Genomic DNA, 27,391 nt, shown 5'->3' with positions numbered 1-27,391 from the left:
TCCTCCTGTCCCTTCCGTCTCCCCCATGGTCCTCCTGTCACCCCCATCATGTCTCCTCCTGTCCCTTCCGTCTCCCCAATGGTCCTCCTGTCACCCCCATTATGTCTCCTCCTGTCCCTTCTGTCTCCCCCATGGTCCTTTTGTAACCCCCGACTATGTCAGCTGCCGTGTCTTAAGTCCCCGCTATGGTCCTGACTCCCGCATGTGTCCGCCCCCCCCCCCCCCCCCCCCGCGTGTTTCCGCTACCTCCCCTGTGTTGTATGTCCCCCCGGGTGTTTCCGCCCCCTCCCCTTGTGTGGTCTGGCCCCCCCGGGTGTTTAGCGGCAGCTTCTTACCTCTTCCACCATGCCCGCGTGGACTGCAGACCTCCGGCTTCTGTGTGCGGCTTCCTCTAGTGACGGCTTCTAATAACGCGTCAACAAATTGCCAGACTAGAAGAGCCAGTGCCGGATCCCCTCCACTGCGAAGGACATGGGAAGCCTCTTTGGTATCCAGAAGCTTCCCCCTCTCAAGGTAAGAAACCCCCCCCCCCCCCATCCCAGGCTTTTTTTTGTTACAGGTAACTTTACTGTTAGACAGCAAAAAAAACTCACTTATTACCCACTTAGTTGTGTTCACATACGAATATATTATTTTCCTTAAACGTAAAACTTTCTATATGTGACCCTTTGATGGTGACAGTAGTTACTACACCATTTAAAAATACTCAAAGTGGTAAACGTACCTCATGCTGAAAAAATTGTGTAAGTGCCAGCACTCACGGTGCACGTAGAGTAAACATTAACACAAAATCTTACCAGGATTATTTGCCTTGGGCAGGCATGAATGCACTGTATACAGGTCTGTTTTGTTGGATCACATGCTGCTAAAAAGAGAAAAACAAACACACAAAAAAAAAAAAAACAGAAAAATAAATGCATACCGGTAAATAAAATTGTAAAAACAATAACATGCACATTGCATTTAAACAACTCAGCAATTATGTATATTCATGTATATTCATCCAAATTGATGTATAGTGAAAAGTTTTGCAAATAACAAAGAAAAAAATCTTGCAAAGCCAATCTAAGAGTATACTTTATCTATCTCACCAGGCACAGTACGGTACAGTATATATGTTAAACTTACTAGAACAACAAGTAAAGGTCCACACTTCCTATCCCATATACTGTATATATTTGTTTTACATCCCCTACACAACAAAGGTGGCTAGCATTCTTCCCGCCACCTCCCAAGGTCATGGTGGACACCGTTCACTCTTCCTCAAAGTAAGCAGCATTGCTATATTAGTGAAAATTATATTACATTAGTAATAATTATGATCACAATCCTGACCTCTCAGCGTGGTATAGGATTTCCCTGAAAAAAAATCAAAATATAGTGCAATATTGCTTCTAATGAACCACCCAGTGATTCACTTCATATGGTTTTGTGAAAGCAGCCTCCACCGCTATATAGAGGAAACACGGGGGAATATTTTCACCCCCTTAGTGAGTTCCACTCACCAGATAATTTCTTGTTTTTCAAGCATATAAACCCTCCATCCTGGGCAATCACAGTTCAGGACCTTTTAAAATATATAAATCTGAACTCGCATAGCGTAAAAACGTTTTTCATTTATTGCTAAAATACATAAAAACATGCGTACCGGATTCCAATGCATAAGCGTTTGTATGTGCGTGTCAGCACCGCCGCGGTCGGATCCCCGCTGCACACCACAGTCCCCGCTTGGCTTCCTCCTTCCGTCCCACGTGACTCCTGGACGGAAGGAGGAAGCTAAGCGGGGACTGTGGTGTGCAGCGGGGATCCGACCGCGGCGGTGCTGACACGCACATACAAACGCTTATGCATTGGAATCCGGTACGCATGTTTTTATGTATTTTAGCAATAAATGAAAAACGTTTTTACGCTATGCGAGTTCTGATTTATATATTTTAAAAGGTCCTGAACTGTGATTGCCCAGGATGGAGGGTTTATATGCTTGAAAAACAAGAAATTATCTGGTGAGTGGAACTCACTAAGGGGGTGAAAATATTCCCCCTTGTTTCCTCTATATACCGGTGGAGGCTGCTTTCACAAAACCATATGAAGTGAATCACTGGGTGGTTCATTAGAAGCAATATTGCACTATATTTTGATTTTTTTTCAGGGAAATCCTATACCACGCTGAGAGGTCAGGATTGTGATCGCAACTTTTTTTGTGTGGACTGAATCGAGATTGGAGAGTGTGTACTCTGCTAAAGTCTGCGGATCCCCTATACTGGTGACATTTAGTGCTTTATCTTGTCAAGTGTTGTGGAGCGCAGTCCTTTCTTGCCTTTTGGGGCATTGTTCATAGTAATAATTATGCCCTAGGCTCAACTATGTGGAGGCAGGAAATTTTGGTCCTGCAGAAGTTTGGGTGCTGTCATAGGTGCCCATACAGATATCTTTTATAGTTGGAAATGGCGGGCTATGAAAACTGGGGCTACAAAAAGCTGGCTCAAATTTCCATTAACAATATTTTTATGGCCATCTAATTTTCTTTTATGTTTTTTGTGGAAGATTTGCATTGGGGGTATTTTTGTTGAGGCACCAAGAAAGGGGGTTCTCAGGTTTGGCATTAGGAAAGGTTTTTTTTAGGTTAGGCAGCAGGAAGATGGGTTTTATGGTTATTAGGTGTTGAAGGTATTAGTTAGGTTTAGCTATCACTGGGGGGGAGGGGGAAGTGGCTGGTTAGCATCTCATGGCAGAGGGTTCTGTGTGGAAGTAGGGTTAGGTTTAGCTGTAGTAAAATATTGGTTATATTTACTGATATTTTACTACCAAAATTACCACTGTAAAATGGGAGAATATTGTTACATGTTACTGATATTCTTCTACTATTGGCTATTTCCCTTTGCCCAAATTTCCAATATTTCAGGTAATCCATCCAGGTGTGTACAAGCCACTTTATTGAATATAGTATTTACCATACATTACAAATTTGCAAGATCCCAACACCTCTAAAGCAAATTCTGGCACCCACACCCCAGACATACCCAACCTCTGCTTCGCACCTCCCAGACTAAGTCCAAATGTCAATAGCGTGGCAGGTCTGCATTATACTGATGGGCGTCTGAACCAGCAGTGCAGAATCTCGCACAAATGCTTTTCTGCTAGTGAGCAGAAAAGCATTTGGCATGAATGACCCCCACAGAAGGACATGGAAGTGCCATTCTTAGCCAATCCTGGACATTGACTGTACTAGCGTCCAAGATTAAATGAGATGAAGGAAAACAACTTGATCAAGTGTGGCATCTGCTTGAACTATGTTAAACGATTGTACTGGCACTGTCCATTCATTTAGAAGCACAGCGACGAGTACTGTGGCTGCCGTCTAATGCAGGTTTAGCACCTGTGTTAACCATCCCTGTCTGCTAGTCCTAGAATGAAACAAGACAGTGCCTTATTGGGGCTCAGGTAGGCAGCAGTCATAAAACGAAAGTTGTATTCTTTACCAATATACTGCTAACAATCTTGAGGGTAGAAGAAGGGTCTTGGTTGCAGTCTCTGTGCTCTTTGTTCCTGTACCACTGAGACACAGCATTATTTTTATTTTCAGTTTTGAGGCAGAATACCAAATATGTCTTATATGTATTCCCAGAAGTCCCAGGTACAGCACATATTGGGAGATCTTACCTGCACCACCGATATTGGAATTTCATAGATATTTGGCGGTATTGCTTCAACTTTTTCTGTGTAAGTAAAAATAAAAACTTAAACCTGAGGTGTATATATATATATATATTGTAAGCCAGATATTAAACTTAGGAGAATTGGATTAAGTCCATTGTGTGCTACATTTAGCAACTTCTTCAAATCAAATGATATGCGATATATATATTAATCATACAGATAACTGGGCATTTTTTTCATGCTGCTGTATCTAAAAATGTGGCTGGAAGTAACAACTAAACAGTGCCATTTTATCTTTGAATGTAAACTGACCTGGCAAATGAGGAATTTAAGACCCGATATCAGGGCTGGTTCTATACAGGCACATATGAGGGGGCCGTCAAAATTGTGAAGGGCGCATCGTGTGTACACATCATGTGCTCATGCGTACACATCATTGTGTGCAAAGCAGTGCTCTGTACTGCTGGGTGTGGAGGACACAGGACGGTTGTCTGCTGCCCCGCTGGCCGATCACCATTCTTTGATTGGGGCTGGATGTAATATCAGGCAGGATGTAATATAGGCAACAGAGATGGTGCAGTGTCGCGACAGATTGCAACCTGTTCCAGCCAGGCTTCCTGTGACGATGTCTGCCCAATGAGTGAGCCTAAGTCCCGCCCTCGAGACCAGCAGGGTCTGTTAAATAGCAGCAGAGAGCAGCTATGATTGGTGGTCTGGGGCAGCACTCCCTGCCTGATTGGTCGTTTGCTCCTGGAAGCCTGGCATGTCTTCTATGTAAAGGACAAGGGAGAGACTGGACACAGGGGGACAGACGGATGGAGGGCACAAGTCTGAGGGACATTGATTTGAGGGGGCAAGACATTTATTTGAGGGGGCGCTGCCCCCTTTTGCCCCTGTGTAGAGCCGGCCCTGCCTGGTATATTAAGGTTCTCCAAACCTGAAAAATTCTGTAGACCTTTAAAGTGGACCTGAACTCTTGCACAAGGACACAAAGAAAACAAAGAGGAATGCACCCTGTGTGGTTTTAGAGAAAAGAGCCTGTCTAATTTGCCCTCAGCTGTAAGTAATCACAAGTTTAACTTGAGCCCTCAGCTTTGTCAGCATAACAATTTGGCAGTCTCAGCAAACAGAGCTAAAAAGTAGACACACTGCAGATTTATTGCAGGAGTTGTGTAAGCTGCATTTTTTTTAAAGGTTATGTTGTTGCTTATCCTTTAGAGCAGAGAGGAAGTTCTGAGTTTAGGTCCACTTTAAAGATCCAGTAAAAAGTGTTTATAATAAGTGCAGGATAATCTGGAGTTATTAAAATGATTACTCACTGTAGGTTTCTTGGTAAAACCAATATGCATTTATCAGTCCACATTGTAGTCTAATATGACTCAAACATTTACTGGACAAAACCTGACTTCTTTTTAATTCAGCTATTTTGTTGAATCACTTAAAGAGACACTGAAGCGAGACAAAATCTCGCTTCAGGTCTTATATATAGCAGGGGCACGTGTGCCCCTGCTAAAACGCCGCTATCCCGCGGCTAAACGGGGGTCCCTTCACCCCCAAACCGACCACTGCAACACTTGGTCGCAGATTTGGTCGTGATTTATTGCTTCCTGGAGGCAGGGCTAACGGCTGCAGCCCTGCCTCCAGTCGCGTTTGTCAGCGGCGCATCGCCGCCTCTCCCCCGCCCCTCTCAGTGAAGGAAGTCTGAGAGGGGCGGGGGAGAGGCGGAGATACGCGCTGACAGATGCGCGTGGGGCAGGGCTGCGGCGGTTAGCCCTGCCCCAAACAGGAAGCGCTCCCCCGCTGTACGGAGCAGATTTGGGGGGTCAGGGACCCCCGTTAAGCCGCGGGATAGCGGCGTTTTAGCAGGGGCACACGTGCCCCTGCTATCTATGAGGTCTGAAGCAAGATTTATTCTCGCTTCAGACTCTCTTTAAAGTGACTCTGTAACAAAAATTACAACGTTTTTTTCTACCATCCTACAAGTTCCTAAACCTATTCTAATGTGTTGTGGCTTACTGCAGCACTTTATACTATCACTGTCTCTGTAATAAATCAATGTATCTTTCCCCTGTCAGACTTGTCGGCCTGTGTCTGGAAGGCTGCCAACTAGAATTGGGCCGAACGGTTCGCCTGCGAACGGTTCCACGCGAACTTCAGTGGTTCGCGTTCGCGTCCCGCAGGCGAACTTTTGCGGAAGTTCGGTTCGCCCCATAATGCACCTTGAGGGTCAACTTTGACCCTCTACATCACAGTCAGCAGGCCCAGTGTAGCCAATTAGGCTACACTAGCCCCTGGAGCCCCACCCCCCTTTATATAAGGCAGGCAGCGGCGGCCATTACGGTCACTCGTGTGCTGCCTGCGTTAGTGAGAGTAGGGCGAGCTGCTGCAGACTGTCTCTCAGGGAAAGATTAGTTAGGCTTAACTTGTTCCTGTCTGGCTGCATACCTGTTCTGTGAACCCACCACTGCATACCTGTGCTGTGAACACACCACTGCATACCTGTGCTGTGAACCCACCACTGCATACCTGTTCTGTGAACCCACCACTGCATACCTGTGCTGTGAACCCACCGCTGCATACCTGTTCAGTGAACCCACCACTGCATACCTGTGCTGTGAACCCACCACTGCATACCTGTTCTGTGAACCCACCACTGCATACCTGTGCTGTGAACCCACCACTGCATACCTGTTCTGTGAACCCACCACTGCATACCTGTGCTGTGAACCCACCACTGCATACCTGTTCTGTGAACCCACCACTGCATACCTGTTCTGTGAACCCACCACTGCATACCTGTTCAGTGAACCCGCCACTGCATACCTGTTCTGTTCAGTGGACCCGCCACTGTATACCTGTTTAGTGAACCCGCCACTGCATACCTGTTGTGTTCAGTGAACCCGCCACTGTATACCTGTTTAGTGAACCCGCCACTGCATACCTGTTCAGTGAACCCACCACTGTATACCTGTACTGTTCAGTGAACCCGCCACTGCATACCTGTTCAGTGAACCCGCCACTGTATACCTGTACTGTTCAGTGAACCCACCACTGCATACCTGTGCTGTGAACCCACCACTGCATACCTGTTCAGTGAACCCACCACTGCATACCTGTGCTGTGAACCCACCACTGCATACCTGTTCTGTGAACCCACCACTGCATACCTGTGCTGTGAACCCACCACTGCATACCTGTTCAGTGAACCCACCACTGCATACCTGTGCTGTGAACCCACCACTGCATACCTGTTCTGTGAACCCACCACTGCATACCTGTGCTGTGAACCCACCACTGCATACCTGTTCTGTGAACCCACCACTGCATACCTGTTCTGTGAACCCACCACTGCATACCTGTTCTGTTCAGTGGACCCGCCACTGTATACCTGTTTAGTGAACCCGCCACTGCATACCTGTTGTGTTCAGTGAACCCGCCACTGTATACCTGTTTAGTGAACCCGCCACTGCATACCTGTTCAGTGAACCCGCCACTGCATACCTGTTGTGTTCAGTGAACCCGCCACTGTATACCTGTACTGTTTTCAGTGAACCCGCCACTGCATACCTGTTCAGTGAACCCGCCACTGTATACCTGTACTGTTCAGTGAACCCGCCACTGCATACCTGTTCAGTGAACCCGCCACTGTATACCTGTACTGTTCAGTGAACCCACCACTGCATACCTGTGCTGTGAACCCACCACTGCATACCTGTTCAGTGAACCCACCACTGCATACCTGTGCTGTGAACCCACCACTGCATACCTGTTCTGTGAACCCACCACTGCATACCTGTGCTGTGAACCCACCACTGCATACCTGTTCAGTGAACCCACCACTGCATACCTGTGCTGTGAACCCACCACTGCATACCTGTTCTGTGAACCCACCACTGCATACCTGTGCTGTGAACCCACCACTGCATACCTGTTCTGTGAACACACCACTGCATACCTGTTCTGTGAACCCACCACTGTATACCTGTTTAGTGAACCCGCCACTGCATACCTGTTGTGTTCAGTGAACCCGCCACTGTATACCTGCTTAGTGAACCCGCCACTGCATACCTGTTCAGTTAACCCGCCACTGCATACCTGTTGTGTTCAGTGAACCCGTCACTGTATACCTGTACTGTTTTCAGTGAACCCGCCTCTGCATACCTGTTCAGTGAACCCGCCACTGTATACCTGTACTGTTCAGTGAACCCGCCACTGCATACCTGTTCAGTGAACCCGCCACTGTATACCTGTACTGTTCAGTGAACCCGCCACTGCATACCTGTTCTGTGAACCCACCACTGTATACCTGTTCAGTGAACCCACCACTGCATACCTGTTGTGTTCAGTGAACCCGCCACTGCATACCTGTTCTGTTCAGTGGACCCGCCATTGTATACCTGTACTGTTTTCAGTGAACCCGCCACTGCATACCTGTTCAGTGAACCCGCCACTGCATACCTGTTGTGTTCAGTGAACCTGCCACTGTATACCTGTACTGTTCAGTGAACCCGCCACTGCATACCTGTTCTGTTCAGTGAACCTGCCACTGTATACCTGAACTGTTCAGTGAACCCGCCACTGCATACCTGTTCAGTGAACTCACCACTGCATACCTGTTCTGTTCAGTGAACCCGCCACTGCATACCTGTTCTGTTCAGTGAACCCGCCACTGCATACCTGTTCTGTGAACCCACCACTGCATACCTGTTCAGTGAACCCACCACTGCATACCTGTTGTGTTCAGTGAACCCGCCACTGCATACCTGTTCTGTTCAGTGAACCCGCCACTGTATACCTGTTCAGTGAACCCGCCACTGCATACCTGTTGTGTTCAGTGAACCCGCCACTGCATACCTGTTCTGTTCAGTGAACCTGCCACTGTATACCTGTTCTGTTCAGTGAACCCGCCACTGCATACCTGTTCAGTGAACCCGCCACTGTATACCTGTACTGTTCAGTGAACCCGCCACTGCATACCTGTTCTGTTCAGTGAACCTGCCACTGCATACCTGTTCTGTGAACCCACCACTGCATACCTGTTCAGTGAACCCACCACTGCATACCTGTTGTGTTCAGTGAACCTGCCACTGCATACCTGTTCTGTGAACCCGCCACTGTATACCTGTTCTGTTCAGTGAACCCGCCACTGTATACCTGTTCAGTGAACCCGCCACTGCATACCTGTTGTGTTCAGTGAACCCGCCACTGTATACCTGTACTGTTCATTGAACCTGCCACTGCATACCTGTTCTGTTCAGTGAACCCACCGCATCAGTGCACATACCTGTGCAGTTAAGTGAACCCACCTACCTACGTGAGTGCACGCAGTGTGATATACCACTCCGTGCATACCCGATATGGACAAAACAGGTAGAGGAAGAGGTAGTGCCAGAGCCAGAGGAAGGCCACCCGGCAGGTCTGCGCGAGGTCGTGTAAATGTAATTTCATGTGGACCTGGCCCACAGTACAGTGCTCGGAAGAAGGCACGTCCCATCACGTCCCAAGATTGTCAGGACGTGGTTGAGTATTTAGCGACACAGAACACCTCATCTTGCTCAGCCACCAGCGCTACTACTAGCACCACTTCCGCTGCATTTGACACTTCGCAAGAATTATTTAGTGGTGAAATCACTGATGCACAGCCATTGTTGTTACAGCCAGATGAATTTTCACCAGCTCATATGTCTGCGTTACGCGGCAACACTATGGATGTAACGTGTAAGGAGGATGAAGGACCTACTGATGGTGCATGTTTGGATTTTTCTGAGTCAAGCGAAGCTGGGCAGGATGATTACGATGATGACGATGATAGGGATCCTCTGTATGTTGCCAATAGAGGAGATGAAGAGGGGGACAGTTCAGAGGGGGAGTCAGAGAGTAGTAGGAGGATAGAAGTTGCTGAAAGAAGCTGGGGCAGCTCTTCGTCAGAAACAGCTGGTGGCAGAGTCCGGCACCATGTATCGCCACCTATGTACAGCCAGCCAACTTGCCCTTCAGCATCAGCTGCTGAGGTCCCCATAGTGCCCACATCCCAGGGTGGCTCAGCGGTGTGGACATTTTTTAATGTGTGTGCCTCAGATCGGACCAAAGCCATCTGTTCGCTCTGCCAACAAAAATTGAGCCGTGGAAAGGCCAACACTCACGTAGGGACAAGTGCCTTACGAAGGCACCTGGAGAAAAGGCACAAACAGCAATGGGATGGCCACCTGAGCAAAAGCAGCAGCAGCAGCACACAAAAGAAAAGTCACCCTCCTTCTCCTCTTCCTCCTTCAGGTGCATCATCTGCTTCTGCCGCTTTCTTCCTTCCACCTTCACAGGCACCCTCCTCCACTCCGCCTCTGCCCTTGAGCGGTTCCTGCTCCTCTGCCCACAGCAGCAGTCAGGTGTCCGTGAAGAAAATGTTTGAGCGGAAGAAGCCAATTTCGGCCAGTCACCCCCTTGCCCGGCGTCTGACAGCTGGCGTGGCGGAACTGTTAGCTCGCCAGCTGTTACCATACCGACTGGTGGACTCTGAGGCCTTCCGTAAATTTGTGGCCATTGGAACACCGCAGTGGAAGATGCCAGGCCGCACTTATTTTTCGAGAAAGGCCATACCCCAACTGCACCGTGAAGTTGAGAGGCAAGTGGTGTCATCTCTTGCGAAGAGCGTTGGGTCAAGGGTACACCTGACCACGGATGCCTGGTCTGCCAAGCACGGGCAGGGCCGCTACATTACGTACACAGCCCATTGGGTGAACCTGGTGGTGAACGATGGCAAGCAGGGCGCAGCGGACCAAATTGTGACACCTCCACGGCTTGCAGGCAGGCCTCCTGCCACCTCCTCTCCTCCTGCTACATGCTCTTCGCTGGCCTCCTCCTCCTTGGCTGAGTGGCAGTTCTCCTCTCCAGCTACAGAGCCCCAGCTCCGCAGGGCCTATGCTGCATGCCAGGTACGACGGTGTCACGCAGTGTTAGACATGTCTTGTCTCAAAGCGGAGAGTCACACTGGAGCAGCTCTCCTGGCTGCTCTTAAGAAACAGGTTGATGAGTGGCTGACCCCGCACCACCTGGAGATAGGCAACGTGGTGTGCGACAACGGCAGCAATCTGCTTGCCGCTTTGCATATGGGGAAGCTGACACACATACCCTGCATGGCACATGTCATGAATCTAGTGGTTCAAAGATTTGTGGCAAAGTACCCTGGCTTAGCGGATGTCCTGAAGCAGGCCAGGAAGTTCTGTGGGCATTTGAGGCGGTCTTACACAGCCATGGCACGCTTTGCGGAAATTCAGCGGAAAAACAACATGCCGGTGAGACGCCTCATTTGCGATAGCCCGACTCGATGGAACTCGACCCTGCTCATGTTCTCCCGCCTGCTAAAACAGAAGAAAGCCGTCACCCAGTACCTCTACAACTACAGTAGAACGAAACAGTCTGGGAAGATGGGGATGTTCTGGCCCGACAACTGGACACTGATGAAAAATGCATGCAGGCTCATGCGGCTGTTTGAGGAGGTGACCAACCTGGTGAGCCGCAGTGAGGGCACCATCAACGACTTAATTCCCTACGCTTACTTCTTGGAGCGTGCTGTGCGTAGAGTGGCGGATGAAGCTGTGAATGAGCGTGACCAGGAACCGTTACGGCAGGAACAGGCATGGGACCAATTTTCATCAGACCCAGCTGTTTCCTCAACACCTGCGGCAGCACAGAGAGGGGAGGAGGAGGAAGAAGAGAAGTCGTGTGCAGAAGACGATTCAGACTCAGAGGATGATGAGCAAGGTGTTTCTTTGGGGGAGGAGGAGGCGGAGGAGGAGGGGACAGCGGCAGGAGAACAACCGCAGCAGGCGTCGCAGGGGGCTTGTGCTGCTCAACCTTCCCGTGGTATTGTTCGCGGCTGGGGGGAGGAGGTTGACTTACCTGACGTCACTGAGGAAGAGCAAGAGGAGATGGAGGGTACTGGATCCGACTTTGTGCAGATGTCGTCTTTTATGCTGTCCTGCCTGTTGAGGGACCCCCGTATAAAAAACCTCAAGGGGAATGAGCTGTACTGGGTGGCCACACTACTAGACCCTCGGTACAGGCACAAAGTGGCGGACCTGTTACCAACTCACCGGAAGGTGGAAAGGATGCAGCACATGCAGAACCAGCTGTCAACTATGCTTTACAATGCCTTTAAGGGTGATGTGACAGCACAACGCCAGCAAGGTACCACTGCCACTAATCCTCCTCCCGTGTCCACGCAGTCAAAGACAGGACGCTCCAGCGATCTCATGGTGATGTCGGACATGCGGACGTTCTTTAGTCCAACGCCTCGCCGTAGCCCTTCCGGATCCACCCTCCACCAACGCCTGGAACGGCAGGTAGCCGACTACCTGGCCTTAACCTCCCTAGCGGTATGGACAGAAATGTCCGTTCAAAAAACCATGCTGTGAACAGTATAAACATGCATACACATCAATACTCTCCTGCACTGTATACTAGACCCTTGCTTTACACATTTTGGCAAGTTACAGGGAAAAAAAAGTTTTAAAAATAAATTTTATCACTGTTTGCACAGAAATCCTGGGGAAATTGAACGCTGGGAAGGTTAAGTGTGGATGTAGACACTGCTGTGAACAGCGATGAGGAACCCTTGAACTACTGGGTGTGCAGGCTTGACCTGTGGCCAGAGCTGTCCCAATTTGCCATCCAACTTCTCTCCTGCCCTGCCGCAAGCGTCCTGTCAGAAAGGACCTTCAGCGCAGCTGGAGGCATTGTCACAGAGAAGAGAAGTCGCCTAAGTCACAAAAGTGTTAAGTACCTCACCTTTATCAAAATGAATGAGGCATGGATCCCGAAGGGCTGCTGCCCGCCCCAAGACTAAGTCAGTCCCCGCACACACAGCATCTCTGCCTGCACGCCGTGTGACTGGCTGCCTGGGCTGCCCCAAGAAGACTAAGTCGCTCCCAGTCCCTCCACACAGCATGTCTGCCTGCAGGCCGCTTGACTACCTTCTCCGGCACCACCAACAGGGTCCGGGACTCCAGGCGGATTGCTGAATTTTTAGGCCGCTGCTAGCAGCGGCCGCTGTAATAATTTTTCTGGTGCGTGTACATGACTGCCTAATTTTTCTGGCTGCACTGCGGGCAGCTGCAACAACAAAAGAAAAGGCATGTACATGCGCCCATTCCCCTTCGTGATCATTACCTTGCCGTGGTGAAGGGGCTTGCGTATCACAATGAAGCAATGACCGGCGCATAGATGAGTGTCTCGGGGGGCACACAAAAGATAATAAGGTCGTTGCTTCATTGTGGTCAGACCAAATTTGATCAGCTGGACAGTCACTGTTCTGTCATTCAGCTACATCAGCCAGGCGACCATATGGGCTGTAAAGCCACCAAAACATGCACTCTCGCCATGGTGCGCACCAGTCCAGCACACCCGTCACTACACAAACAGCTGTTTGCGGTGCGTTACACGGTGAGTTACACTACCTGATTGATGTATACACATGCAAGATGTTTTAAAGCACTTTAGGCCTGTCATTTAGCATTCAATGTGATTTCTGCCCTTAAAACGCTGCTTTGTGTCAAATCCAGATTTTTCCTGGGGACTTTTGGCGTGCATCCCACTCTGCCATGCCCCCCTCCAGGTGTTAGACCCCTTGAAACATCTTTTCCATCACTTTTGTGGCCAGCATAATTATTTTTTTTTTCAAAGTTCGCATCCCCATTGAAGTCTATTGCGGTTCGCGAACTTTAACGCGAACCGAACCTTCCGCGGAAGTTCGCGAACCCGGTTCGCGAACCTAAAATCGGAGGTTCGGCCCAACTCTACTGCCAACTCTTCCGTGCTGGTCTGTTCCTCTATGCACACTCCAGTGTTATTTACATAAGCCAGCAGCTTCTCTGCTATCTTATCAGTGATAGAAGAGAGCTGGATAAAAATCCTCCTCTGTTAGGCTGTGAAAGGAGCTGGGCTGTCACATATTGAGGAATTAGCGACATAGGCAGAACTGTCTGCAGGAAGCCTGTCACTTCAGTGGGTGAGAGCTGAAGGGGTCAGAAGGTAAACACACACAAGTGATCTCTTGAGATTCAGAAGTAAGGCTGTATACAGCCTGCTTGTGTATGGATGTATTTTCTATGTGTGGACATACTGTACATCAACCTACTTCCTGTTTTGGTGACCATTTTGTTTGTTTATAAACAAACTTTTTAAAACTGTTTTTAACTACTTTTAATGCGGCGGGGAGCAGCGAAATTGTGACAGAGGGTAATAGGAGATGTCCCCTAACACACTGGTATGTTTACTTTTGTGCGATTTTAACAATACAGATTCTCTTTAAGGCTGGTTTCACACCATAAACCAGCGTCAGCGATGCAGTGCATTGCGCCCGACGCACTGCACTGTCAAACACAGGCCTCCAGTGAACACCGTGCTATTACGCAATGTTTCCTGTCTGGCCACCGGCCAAGCAGGAAGTGATGTGTGCGTGACGCGCGCTTGCTGTGCTTACCATCACTTCCTGCTTTGGGTATGCGGAAGTGCACGGAAGCGTATTGTTAAAATACGCTTCTGCACATGCGCGCCGTGACATTGCTGTGGTGAATTTTTACAAATCCACGCATCACCATAGACTAACATGACTTCCGGGCCGCCGCAACTCGACGCAGAACCCGGGCGGTAACGTAGTTCTTGACCTGCATTGGGGGTGCAGTGAAAACTGTGCTTTGCACTGTAACGTTACAGTATGAAAGTCTCCATAGTCTTTCATTGCACAGCGGTGGGATGTGGTAAAAATACCGCACCGCACCACCTCGGTGTGAAAGGGCCCTAAAGTGTACCCAAGATCAGACAAACATGTATGTACAGTGATAAAAAATATTAATACCTAGGCTGTCTTTATTTTGTTTATCTTTTTCTCCCTAAAGAAATGGCGCTTCAGTGCAGGGAAACCAGCTCTTTTATACATTATGTATATTTATATTCCAAAAACACAGACTATACATACGTACTTTTTCTTCTTCTTAGTATGATGTACACGGTAGTGAAGATGATGATATTCAGTCCAAATATTACTCCAATCACGATTCCAGCTAACGCTCCACCACTCAGTCCTCCTGAAGGATTACTTTCCACTGGGGAATCTAGAATAAAAAATGTTCAATGAGAAAGAATTCCGAGAGAGCAGACTGACACTAGTTTCATGAGAAAACACCAATGGCAAGCGCCATCCTCAATAAACAATCACCAGTCCCAGGATTATGCAAACTAATTGATTAAATTACCTGGAGTGTGCAGAAAGGCATAAACTTCAATAACTACACAGAAAAAGCATGGCCCAGCAAAACACTGCACCGAACCGCATATAGGGTACTAGAAAAATATCATCTATTGAACATGAAGTAGATGAAAAACAATTAACCATTCTATGACCGCTCCGTGCCAATTGGCAAGGAGGTGGCGGCAGCCCCAGGACCGACTACCGCCGATCGTCGTGCAGTCCTGGGGGCGGGGATAGCAAGAGATCGCGCATGCTGAAGCGCATGCATCTCCGCTTGGATGATGGAACTCGACTCCACCATCAGTCTCCCAGCGGCGATCGCCACTCAGAGACTGTTAGACTGTGAAACCGCCATCTTTTATCACTGTACAGTGCTGCGATCTAAGGCACGGCTGTTCCAGGGAGTAGTCCACCGGGGGCTCCCCTTTTCGGCATCCTTTGCAAGTCTCCCTTTTTCATCCTTGGTCCTGCTAAGTATTGCGGCTATCTTATCTTTATAGTGTTCAATATGGTCACGTCTGTTCTCACTCAGAATTAAGTTTATTGGTCACAGTTTATATATTTATGAGGTGTTATTTATGGCAAATTATATTAAGGTTTACTGTATACACGTTGATATATGTGTTTTAGCATATGTCTGATTGCACTTATATGCACTTTGCTTTAGCCTTGGTACAGAACCCGGGTTCTTAGCCTAGGACAGCTCAGATTTTGAGCGTCTCGACGGCTATTATTTCTTATAAATATTTAACAATATATGATTAAAATATTGACAACATATGAATATAGATGTATAATTGGTTTGGTGCCTTTCCGTCTTTAATTGATTTTAATGAACTGTAGTGTTGTACATTTAAGAATAAATAATTTTGTAATTTGCATATATATTTTGGTGTGGTGCCGTTTTCTAAGGGCCCTTTCACACCAGAGGGCTTTTTCGGTGTTTTAACGCCACGGCCGAAGTTGGCGTTTTCCTATGTAAAATGAAAGTCCATAGACTTTCATTTTACCTTTCACACTTAACGCTGCGTTTTGGAGCGTTGCGTTTTGAAGCTCCCAGGAGCTTTTTTAGGGTTGACTGCGGCGTTTCTCATTACAATTGATACTAATGTATTGGCGTTAAAACGCCTTAAAAACGCCTTAAAACCGCCAGCAGCCAAAACGCAGCGTTTTAGCCTTTTACCGCTGCCTGTAGTGTGAAAGAGCCCTAAGGGCTGTATTTCCATATCTTCTAAATAACTTTATGCACGGTAACGCAGTTTTAATCTGCATTACCACTTTTTTTGCGTTGCATTGTAATGTTGTATCGCAACTGTTGCATTCTTTTGCAAGCAACTGTTGATGTTCCATTATTGCCATAACTGTGAGTTCAGATGCTATGACCTATCTGTTAGAACATATTGCTGGAAGGTAAATTGTTAATTTTATTTTTATTACTGGGTCTACAGATCCAATTAAATTGCTTAGCATTATACTGCTGGTTTATGTGTATCACTGGAGGTTGTGGGTGTTACTGGAGTTGGACAAGAGCAGGAACCATCTAACACAGCTGCACCTATGGGTGCACTACATATATGTAGTATACATTATTATTATTTAGTATTTATAGAGTGCCGAACATCTTCCACAGCCCTGTACAGAGTATATATTGTCTTGTCACCTAACTGTCCTTTAGAGGGGCTCACAATCTAATCCCTACCATAGTCATATGTCTATGTATGGATCGTGTATGTATTGTAGTCTAGGGGCAATTTTTAAGGGGAAGCCAATAAACTTATCTGTATGTTTTTGGGATATGGGAAGAAACTGGAGTGCCTGGAGGAAACCCACGGTCAATATATATATCTATATCTATATATATATATATATATATATATATATGCACATATATATACAGTACAGACCAAAAGTTTGGACACACCTTCTCATTCAAAGAGTTTTCTTTATTTTCATGACTATTAACATTGTAGATTAACACTGAAGGCATCCAAACTATAAATTAACACATGTGGAAGTATAGTACATAACCAAAAAGTGTAAAAGAACTGAAAATGTCATATTCTAGGTTCTTCAACGTAGCCACCTTTTGCTTTGATTACTGCTTTGCACATTCTTGGCATTCTCTTGATGAGCTTCAACAGGTAGTCACCTGAAATGGTCTTCCAACAGTCTTGACGTAGTTCCCAGAGATGCTTAGCACTTGTTGGCCCTTTTGCCTTCACTCTGCGGTCCAGCTCACCCCAAACCTTCTCGATTGGGTTCAGGTCTGGTGACTGGAGGCCAGGTCATCTGGCGCAGCACCCCATCACTCTCCTTCCTGGTCAAATAGCCCTTACACAGCCTGGAGATGTGTTTGGGGTCATTGTCCTGTTGAAAAATAAATGATGGTCCAACTAAACGCTAACCGGATGGAACAGCATGCCGCTGCAAGATGCTGTGGTAGCCATGCTGGTTCAGTATGCCTTCAATTTTGAATAAATCCCCAACAGTGTCACCAGCAAAGCACCCCCAGACCATCACACCTCCCTCCTCCATGCTTTACGGTGGGAACCAGGCATGTAGAGACCATCCATTACCTGACTTCTCCACAACGCAACTGACGGTCCCAACCCCATTTATAAGGCAAGAAATCCCACTTATTAAACCTGACAGGGCACATCTGTGAAGTGAAAATTATTTCAGGTGACTACCTCTTGAAGCTCATCAAGAGAATGCCAAAGCAAAGCAGTAATCAAAGCAAAAAGTGGCTACTTTGAAGAACCTAGAACATGACATATTTTCAGTTGTTTCACACTTTTTGGTTATGTACTATACTTCCACATGTGTTAAATCATAGTTTGGATGCCTTCCTTGTGAACCTACAATGTTCATAGTCATGAAAATAAAGAAAACTCTTTGAAAGAGAAGGTATGTCCAAACTTTTGGTCTGTACTGTATATATATATATATATATATATATATATATATATATATATATATATATATATATATATATCTGTGTATAGGTAAGACATGTCATCGTTAATATAATCTGCCAACAAAACTGACTGTCATTAAAATGAACAGAGATTGGAGTTATAAACTGAGAGATAGGGTTAACATAAAAGTTGAAAAAAAAATCAGGGACACTGAGAGTCCAATATGGTGTGGGATTAGTTGCAAATGGGAGTTTGGTGTAATTTGAAATTAATACTCACAAACCCTGAGTTGACAGAATTCAACCACCAATAGTGTGTGTGGGGGAGGCTTTCCCCGCTCGGCTCAAGGGATGTCTCTGTAGAATTGGTCACTTTCTTGGATAAAATAACAATGGTTGAGATGGCTGGTTGCCACCCTCCAAATACAATGTAAGAAGGTTATGAAGAGGTTCCCAGGTGTAATAAAATCCTTAAAATCAATAAAATTATGAAGGAAACAGTAAGTGGTGATGTAACAGTGATCGACAGCTGTGAAAAGTTGAATTTACTTGTGATGATGCATTTCGTGAGTCCGAACCTACTTCTTCCGGTCAATGTGCAGTGGCAATAGTGATCTGATAATGAACTTTGAGCACTTGGGGTTATAACACTAAACTGAGAGAGGCTGCTGGATAGTATTATTGGAATCTCAATGAAATGGAAAGGGGTGGGGTAAGGTAATTAACATCCCAAAAATTTTAAAGTACAAAATTGTATTTTACTACTTTGGAAACAAACTGGTGGGGGGCTCCTGCCGCATCCCACCAGAACACAAAAATGACAAACATATGACCATGCAGCAGAGTGTGCAGACAGGGTCATATGTATAGCACGCCCCCCCCCCCCCCACACACACACACACACACACACACACACACTCAGTGATGTACTTCCTGTTGGGCAGGAAGTATGTCACTGGGATACCCTGGGATTCCTGTTAGTCCGTACATGCGCGACGCAACACACCACACGCCATCATTTTTTTTTACACTATGTGCGTCACCAATAGATTGGTATTACACAGTGCTTGTGGTTGCGCTCTTTTGCCTTTGCATCGGATTGGATACTTCCAGCACACCACAACAGATAAGTGTGACTTTCATTGCTTTTGCGGCACCTTGTGGCAAGATAGGGTAACACAACACTAGGGTAAAAAGGGCCTAAAGTTTTGGTTAGAATTTAATGCTTAGGCAGTACAACTTCATTTTTACATTACAAATCTTGAAATAGTTTAGCATTTAGTTGCTCCTTATAAATTGAATTTAGCTCACCTATTTCGAAGAGGAAGTACTGAGTTCCGATGATATTCTTCGCTCTGCATTCATATTTCTCAGCATCTTCTGGTCTTATATCGCGAATCCGAAGTCTGGACATGAAACTACTGGACTCCACTATTAGCCTAATGTTATCTGGTACAGGGACGGGCTTTGGAGTGAGGCGGTACCATGTAAACTCAGCTGGTAATGCAGGGATCAGGTTTACAGTTAAGACTACTGTACTTCCAATATCTGCTTTTATAAGTGAGCTGTTATCATGTCCAGGGGCCTGTGGAGGCTCTATGATAAAAGAAACATAACACAATAAGAAATCAGAGTATGCACATTATCAGTTCCACCGTCAGGGCATTCGAACCACTAGCCCTGTATGGGGTTCAGAGATTCTGAGGCCCAGCCAGGAAAGGCTGTATATAAGGTGTACCAGCAGTATGGAGGTAGCACAACAGTGATGTCAGGTGTAGCTCCACCCTCTCCCTTTTTCTGACAGATTCTGAATGTGTGTCTCTGCACTAAGCAATGGAAAGGTAAAAAGCTGAGGGGAGCTAACAAGGCAAGTGAGATCAAAGAAACAGCAGTGAAAGGGTAAATAGCTGATATAGAGTTGCATGCTTTATTTACTCTTGGTTTTCCTTTTGGGTATCATTTCACCTTTGTACATTTTGTGAGTCAAATCTGTAAAGGATTTCTGAGGTGATAGTGTACATATGAAGCTTTTCTTACATGGGATCTCTTCCAGCCCCTTAAAGTGTGTGGGCTCCTCGCCGCTGGTACTCTGCAGTGGACCTGTTGGAAATTATAAATCAACCCGTTGACCTGGCTTTTGAAATCCTGCAATTCCCTAAGCAAGCTCATTTTTCTCTTGGATATATCACAATGGTACATGCTAGGCTGGCTTCAGCATGTAGCATTGTAGTGTGTTGTGTTGGTGGTATAATAGTTAGGATAGCAGCCTACAGAGTGGTAGGCCTGGGTTCAATTCCTGGGCCTGGCCAATGTATGTGAGTTGGCTTTTGAAATCTTACAATTCCCTAAGCAAGCTAATTTTTCTCTTGGATATATCATAATGGTACATGCTAGGCTGGCTTCAGCATGTAGTGTTGGTGGTGGTATAGTGGTGAAGAGAGCTACATAGCAAGCACTAGATCTGGGTTCAATTCCCGGCCAAGGTGTGTAAGCTGGCGTTTGTAATACTACAATTCCCTGGAAGATGAGTCCCTCCGGGAGGAAGGGAGGGGGGAGGAAGGAGAAAAAGGACTAAGGGAATAGTTAATAGGGTCTATGGGCTACCATATTGCATAAACAAGGTTCCATTTGCGATTATTTTAATTTTTCCGCCGGAATCCGGAATTTTGCGGAATTGCGAAAAAATCCGGCGGAATTTTCATAGCGAGGGAATTCAGCGCTGGCGGAATCCGCGAATTCCGGCGGAACTGAATTTGCTCTTTCCGATCATCCCTATTAACAATTTTAGCCACAAGACCCCCTGACCTGAAAGATGTTCCCCTTAATTGGATGGAGTAAAGTAGTAGTTGGGGCCCCCTTACAGCTCTGGGCCTTTTCTGTAGTTATGCTCGTACCCAGGGACGTAACTAGAAATCACGGGGCACCCCTGCAAAACTTTGGATGGGGCCCCCTCTCACCTTCTTTCCGTGCCCAGTCTCCCTTAAGCATCACTACAGTACACAGCAGTTGGGGAGGGGTAAAAAGGCTGGGGGGGGGGGGGGGGACTGTGTTCAAATCTTTGTATTATTCCCTATCAGTGGCTGAGCAGATGCAGTCATTAGAACAACTATGCATAGAGCAGAACGTTTTTTTTCTCCTTGCCCTTAGTTGTCAGCCTCACAGGATGGGGGCCCCCTTGGCTTCTGCCCCCCCTGCGGCTGCATCCCTTGCTGCATTTCTTGCCCCTGCTCCTGCCTAATACGACGTGGAGTTGAAGATACTCAGAAGCTTTTACTCTGTCTCATTTTCCTCAATTATTGTATCCATTTTGACCTCTTCAGTTTTTGCTGGCTATACTCAAATGACACATTTATTCCACAGAGAGGAGAGATCCTACAGACAGCTGGGAGTATACACTTCAGTCGTAGTAACAACTGGCAGAGCCATGCAAGTTTTCATAGTAAGAAGTGATAGGCTTCCGAGTAGCTACCTACTCGTAACTACTCAGAACTGAAAAGTTAATTACAGCACCTGAGGGGGTGGGTGAGGGAGGATTAACTTACCCATGCTGCCGTCAGTTTGAATGTGCTCCAATCGCATCCCATATTGCGTTCCAAAATGTGTTCACGTCACTACCACGCTTCCTCCTTCAACCCGGAAGGAGAAAGCGTGGTAGTCACGTAAACGTGACTTGGAACACAACGTGGGATGTGATTGGAGCGCATTCAAGCAGATGACAGCATGGGTAAGTTAACCCTCCCTCACCCAGCCCCTCAGGTGCTGTAATTAACTTTTGCTTCCGAGTAGTTATGAGTAGGTAGCTACTCGGAAGCCCATCACTGATAGTAAGGTGTTGTAAACATGATACAAACATTCACAAAACCACCACATAGGCAGGGAAGACAATAAACTTTTCGTATGTTTGGATGTGGGAGGAAACATGAGTGCTCGGAGGAAACCCATGCAGATGCTGTAGTACGCCACCTTGCTATCTACTACACCACCGTTTTGGCTTTTAAAGCAATGATATAAGAATCTCACCAAACTGCACAATACATTCGGACGTTCTTCCCAGCTGTTCTCCACGGCAGATGAGTTCTTTTCCTTGTAAAATATATTGGGGAAAACTGGTGGAAACCTTGTCCCTTCCTGCCACTATTACTCCATTGAAGTGTTGCGTCACATAAGCAGCAGGTTCTCCTCCTGGCCAGGAACAGTCCAGCTCCACACCATGCCGATCTCGCTCTACAGAACACCGGATCTCTCCTTCTGGTCTCCCTGTAAAGCATGAAAGTGAGGCCAGCTCTGTTGAATGTGTCATCACATAGTCATCACAAACATACAGGTCTACCTGGAAGTTCTCTGATAAACAAATAATGAAGTTTTCTTACACAAAGGTTGTTATTATTATCATTTAGTATTCATATAGTGCCGACATCTTCCACAGTATGTTGGAGCTTCATAAATTAATAATATTTTTTTTTTCTTGTCACATAACTGTCCCTCAGAGGAGCTCACAATCTAATCACTACCATACGCATATGTCTATGTATGTATCATATAGTGTATGCAATGTGTAGTGTATGTAGGGTAGTCTAGGGCCAATTTAGGGGGAAGCCAATTAACATTTATTTTTGAGATGTGGGAGGAAATCGGAGTGCCTGGGGAAACCCACGCAGGCACAGGGTGAAGATACAAACTCTGTGCAGATAGTTCACATGTTGTTGGGTGCACAAAATTTCCAAAAACCGCCACCCGTAGGGGTTGTGTTGCGTTTCCTTTCCCCCTTTGAATCCTTGATTAGTAGAACCCCTAGCACCTATAGACCCTTTTCTATTGTTTGGTTAACTCACATGCACATCTTGATACAGGGGTTCCCTATGCATGGGCCCCGTAGTGTTTGTTTTTAGTCTATTTTAGTCTTTTTTATCCTATTTTAGGAATAAAGCAGTCTGCACTTAGCACTGCCTTTGTTGTCTTTCATACATTTCTTGCTACCACCTGTGGAATTTCCTGCCTGGGAGTAACGACTTGATGTTCCTTTGATAATTACTACCGCCATGGGAAGTGTCTTGAGCCTATATACAACCTTATAATGTGAGCTGTTAGTATCGGGTAAGCCTCATTTCCTATATTGGTGATGGTGAACACGTTTAAGACAGCTTTGGACACCGTTTGGTGATTTGACATCATTCTCCTTAAAGGGGAACTGAAGAGAGAGGTATAAGGAGGCTGCCATGTTTATTTCCTTTTAAGCAATACCAGTTGCCTGGCAGCTCTGCTGATCCTCTGCCTCTAGTACTATTAGCTATAGCCCCTGAACAAGCATGCAGCAGATCAGTTGTTTCAGACTTTAAAGTCAGATCTGACAAGACTAGCTGCATGCTTGTTTCTGGTGTTAATCAGATACTACTGCAGAGAAATAGACCAGCAGGGCTGCCAGGCAACTGGTATTGATTAAAAGGAAATAAACATGGCAGCCTAGGTATACCTCTTACTTCAGTTCCCTTTTAATCCTTTTTATGATTGTGGACCTGCACTGTTTTACCATTGACATATAAATATTGATAACATTACTCACAGGCAAGTCGGAGTGTCAGTTCTTTGCTCATGGTGATGTTAATCTTATTGGATACAGTGCAGGAGAAAGATCCACTGTCACTTTTTCGGACAGGACTGATGGTGAGATTGGAGGATGGAGGAGAGCCCTTTTGTGTAATGCGATATCGAGAATCCTGACGTATTGTTTTTCCATTCAACTTCCATAGGAAATCAGTGCCTGATCCTACAGCTGAGCAGTTTAGAGACACTGAATCTTCTCCATCCCAGAGAAGACCTGAGTTGTTGCTGGTCAAAGTCACCGCAGAGACCTCAGCTGCAAATCAGAAGAATAAGCAAGACTTATCATGACCACTGGATAAAAAGATGTTAGAATGTTACAAAAGGACTTTAAAGAGCAACTGAAGCAAGAGAGATATGGAGGCTGCCATATTTATTTCCTTTCAAGCAATATCAGTTGCCTGGCTATCCTCCTTATCCTCTGCCTCTAATACTTTTAGCCATAGACCTAGAATAGTGATGAGCAGAAATTACGCCTATTGGTAATTAAGCATCGTAACTTGCAATTACGCATCGAAATCGTAATGCAAAATTTTCGGGGGAAAGTTTAATTAATTTCATATGTAATTGTGAGCATTCATAATTATGCATGAATTTACCCGTAGTTTTTGTGTAATTTTGTGCCGACTTTGGCAGTGAATAGCAAAGCCCAATACATGCTATTGCTACCAAAAATGCTACATTTCTTAAGGAGAATAGAGGGTACAAGAAAAAGAATTGTTCAAAAAGTCCTTGTGGTCTTTAAGAAAATCGATTTAAAAAATTCAAAGAAAAATGGTTTTTAATTTGTCATTTTTCAAAGTTTAAAAAACATTTTTCTTTGCATATTTAAAATCTATTTTCTCAAAAACTACAAGGTCTTTTTGAAAAAATTTTTTTTGACTGGTACCCACTAATCTCCTTAATATATGTAGCAATTTTGGTAGCAATAGCATGCATGGGGGCTTTGCTAATGATGAATGATTAACCTTTTTGGGACCGGCCGCCTACCCCCCCTTAAGGACCAGGCATTTTGCGCGGGAGGGGGTGCGCACGTTTGGGGGGGTCAGGCGGCCGGATCCTGTGTTTGGCTGGCTAGATTGGTGTCCCCCCATGGTGGCCTGTGCCTCCCCCTTCTGCCAGCAGCCTTCACTCACCTTCCAGGCTCCAGCGATGAGCCGCACGGGACCCTCTTCTCCGACCGGCATCTCCGTTCTGTCTGATGATCAGTTCCGGGTCGCGGCTTGATGACGTCATCAAGCCGGGACCCGGCGCTGACGTCAGACGGAGCGGAGATGCTGGCCGGAGCGGAGGGGGGTGCCGATCGTCGCGGGAACGGCAGGGAGGTAAGTGGATCCTCTTCTTTTCCCCCCTGCCGCCGCAGCTGTCAAACTGATCACTACGATCGGACGGCGATCGTAGTGATCACATGATCATCAGCCATACGCAATGCCTGCTGATCACTCGGGGGAGATGTCGGCTGTCATATGACAGCTTAATCTCCCCCTCCGAGTGCGCAGGATCGCGGCGGGAGCGGAAATTGCGGGCCGGCGTAGATTCTACGCCGCATCAGGCTAGAACAGCCACAAGTGCGGCGTACAATCTAATGCACGTGGTCTCGAAAAGGTTAAACAAAGCCAATTGGATTACAAATTCGTAGTGAAGTATAGGTGTAATTGCGAAAAATGACGCGTAATTCCGCATAATCATAATTAGCTGATTACGATCTCATCACTGACCCAGAACAAGCATGCTGCAGATCAGGTGTTTCTGACATTATTGTCCAATCTTACAGGATTAGCTGCATTCTTGTTTCTGGTGTTATTCAGAGACTACTGCAGCCAAATAGATCAGGTTGGCTGCTAGACAACTGCTATCATTTAAAAGGAAATCAATATGGGTGCCTCCATATCCCTCTCACTTGAGTTGTCCTTTAATAAGAAAAAAAAAGAAAACAATCTTACCTGTGTATTAACTGAAATCCTCCCAAGAGCATTAACCCAAACCTTGTACCAAACCTCAAAGCCCAGCTAAACGGTTACGTGGCATGACGAAATAAGCCTGGGTATGTGTTGTGTGTTTGTTCCCCATGGGGAGCTCTCCTGGTAACACACCTCTGTTCTCTTCTGCGCACGGCGGGGGTCAGAGTCACAGCACTGGCATGTGGGGCCAGGGTTGTAACCCTGGCCAGAAAGCATCCAGTGCTGTTTTGTCTTTACAGCAGCTGTCCTGCTGTTTAAAACACATTGCTCTGCTGTCCAGTCAGCCCTGTCTTCAGTTAGTCCTCAGCCCTTTCACCAATCAGACCCATAGCTCCCACCTCCCAACTGTCCCTCTTTTGGAGGGACATTCCTTCTTTGGGAACCAGATCTTTCTGTCCCTCTTTCTTCCTCATTTCTCCCTATTTTTGGAACTCATGTACAGATTTATGTAAATATGTATGTATTTTTCTACTTAAAATTTGTGTTAAATTGACTCTAAACTTTATTCCCATCTTTTAAATTGACATATTTCTTATTTTGAAATGTTAATATGAAGGAAAATGAACCAGGATAGAAATAACCAGTAAGCTTTAAATTATAAAACAACATTTTTCTCATGAAATCTGTATGGAATGTGTGTGTAGAGGTGTGTCAGGGGCGTGGTTAGAGGCATGGCAAGGGTGTAGCTTAAGTGTACCTCTTTCTGATCTCAAAATATTGGGAGGTATGTAGACCTGTCAGTCCCTCCTGGCTGCCACCCCTTCCTTCCAGCCCGCTCTGCAAACCCTTCCTTCCAGTACATGCCACCAGTCTTCCTTCCAGTCCCTTCTACCAGCCGTACCCTACAGCACTCCCTGCAGGCCCTTCCTTCCTGTCTGCCCTACTGGTCCTCCTTCTCGGTCCTTCCAACCAGCCCTACCTTCCAGCTTGCCTTGCAAGCCCTGAGACTGAGCAACAGATACAAAATGGACATAAGATAGAGGCATGTAATTCATGGATAGCTACTGTAGTTGGACATACTGATGGTTCAGTAACCAGATAAAATGGCCTAGGACAGATGCTAAGCTTGCTGTAGAAAGTAAGTGTTTAGGCTTTGTCTGAACATGACCATACATGGAGGCAAACATATGTATTTATTTATAAACAATGCACATTGCATGGCTATCCTGCTAATCCTCTGCATATGATACTTTTAGCCATAGACCCTGAACAGGTGTGATACAGACACTACTAATGCCAAAGAGATCTGCAGGGTTGCCGGTTAAGGACAACTGGTATAATCAATCAATCAATATAATAATCTAGTCATGCCCAGAGTCCACCTGAAAACTTTTGGTCCCGAAGCCTTTTGTCATGCTGCTCCTAAATTATGGAAATCCTTACCTCAGCTGATCAGGACAGCTCCATCTCTGGATTTGTTTAAATCCTGACTTAAACCCCACCTGTTCAGTCAGGCATTTGCAGAATTATAACTTTTGTTGTGTTAATACTTCATTCTACTACCGACTATTGAATCTGAGAGAGCCTAAAGCCTCGTTTACACTTAATCAGTTGCTCTCAGTTATAGCTGAAAGGAGAGCTAATTTTCATAGTAATTCCCATGGCTCAGTTCACACTTAACACATTTTAACTGAAATATTTTTCACAATGCACTGCTATGGAGAAGGAAAGAAAATAAAAATGTGTACCAACTGATTAAGTGTAAACAGGGCCTAAGTGCTGTGAGTCCTATGAGAGAGAAGTGCTATAGAAATATTATTGTTATTTTATACAGGGGTGCTCGGCTACCCCTTTTCAAAATCCGGATTGGATCCGGATCCGGATACCCAGATATCCAATCCGGGTCGGAAATCTGAGTTCCAAAATTTCCAATCCAAATCGGATATCCAGGGTATCCGGGTGGATACGGATATCTGGATAGCAAAACCGGCAGTGGCCTTTAAATTGCTTCTAAAACGTTTTTAAGGGTAAATGAGGCATGTAGCATCATTATTTTTCAAGGGGAACACTAAT

General features: G+C 46.1%; 1 protein-coding gene across 1 annotated transcript in view; it reads right to left on the bottom strand.

Moving 5' to 3' along the window:
* Positions 1–27,391, bottom strand: part of LOC137522201 (carcinoembryonic antigen-related cell adhesion molecule 1-like) — a 44,064-nt gene that overhangs the window by 973 nt on the left and 15,700 nt on the right. Inside the window, exons 5-9 of the mRNA XM_068242233.1 lie at positions 23,380–23,673; positions 21,840–22,076; positions 19,131–19,415; positions 14,634–14,765; positions 798–865 (exon numbers count right to left, since the gene is read on the bottom strand). Coding sequence (XP_068098334.1) covers positions 798–865; positions 14,634–14,765; positions 19,131–19,415; positions 21,840–22,076; positions 23,380–23,673 — 1,016 coding nt within the window. The remainder of the gene's footprint in view (positions 1–797; positions 866–14,633; positions 14,766–19,130; positions 19,416–21,839; positions 22,077–23,379; positions 23,674–27,391) is intronic.

The sequence above is a fragment of the Hyperolius riggenbachi genome, chromosome 6 (genome assembly GCF_040937935.1).
Source record: "Hyperolius riggenbachi isolate aHypRig1 chromosome 6, aHypRig1.pri, whole genome shotgun sequence".
NCBI lineage: Eukaryota > Metazoa > Chordata > Amphibia > Anura > Hyperoliidae > Hyperolius > Hyperolius riggenbachi.
Note: the sequence above shows the minus strand (reverse complement) of the source record. Positions and strands in the feature narration are given on the sequence as shown.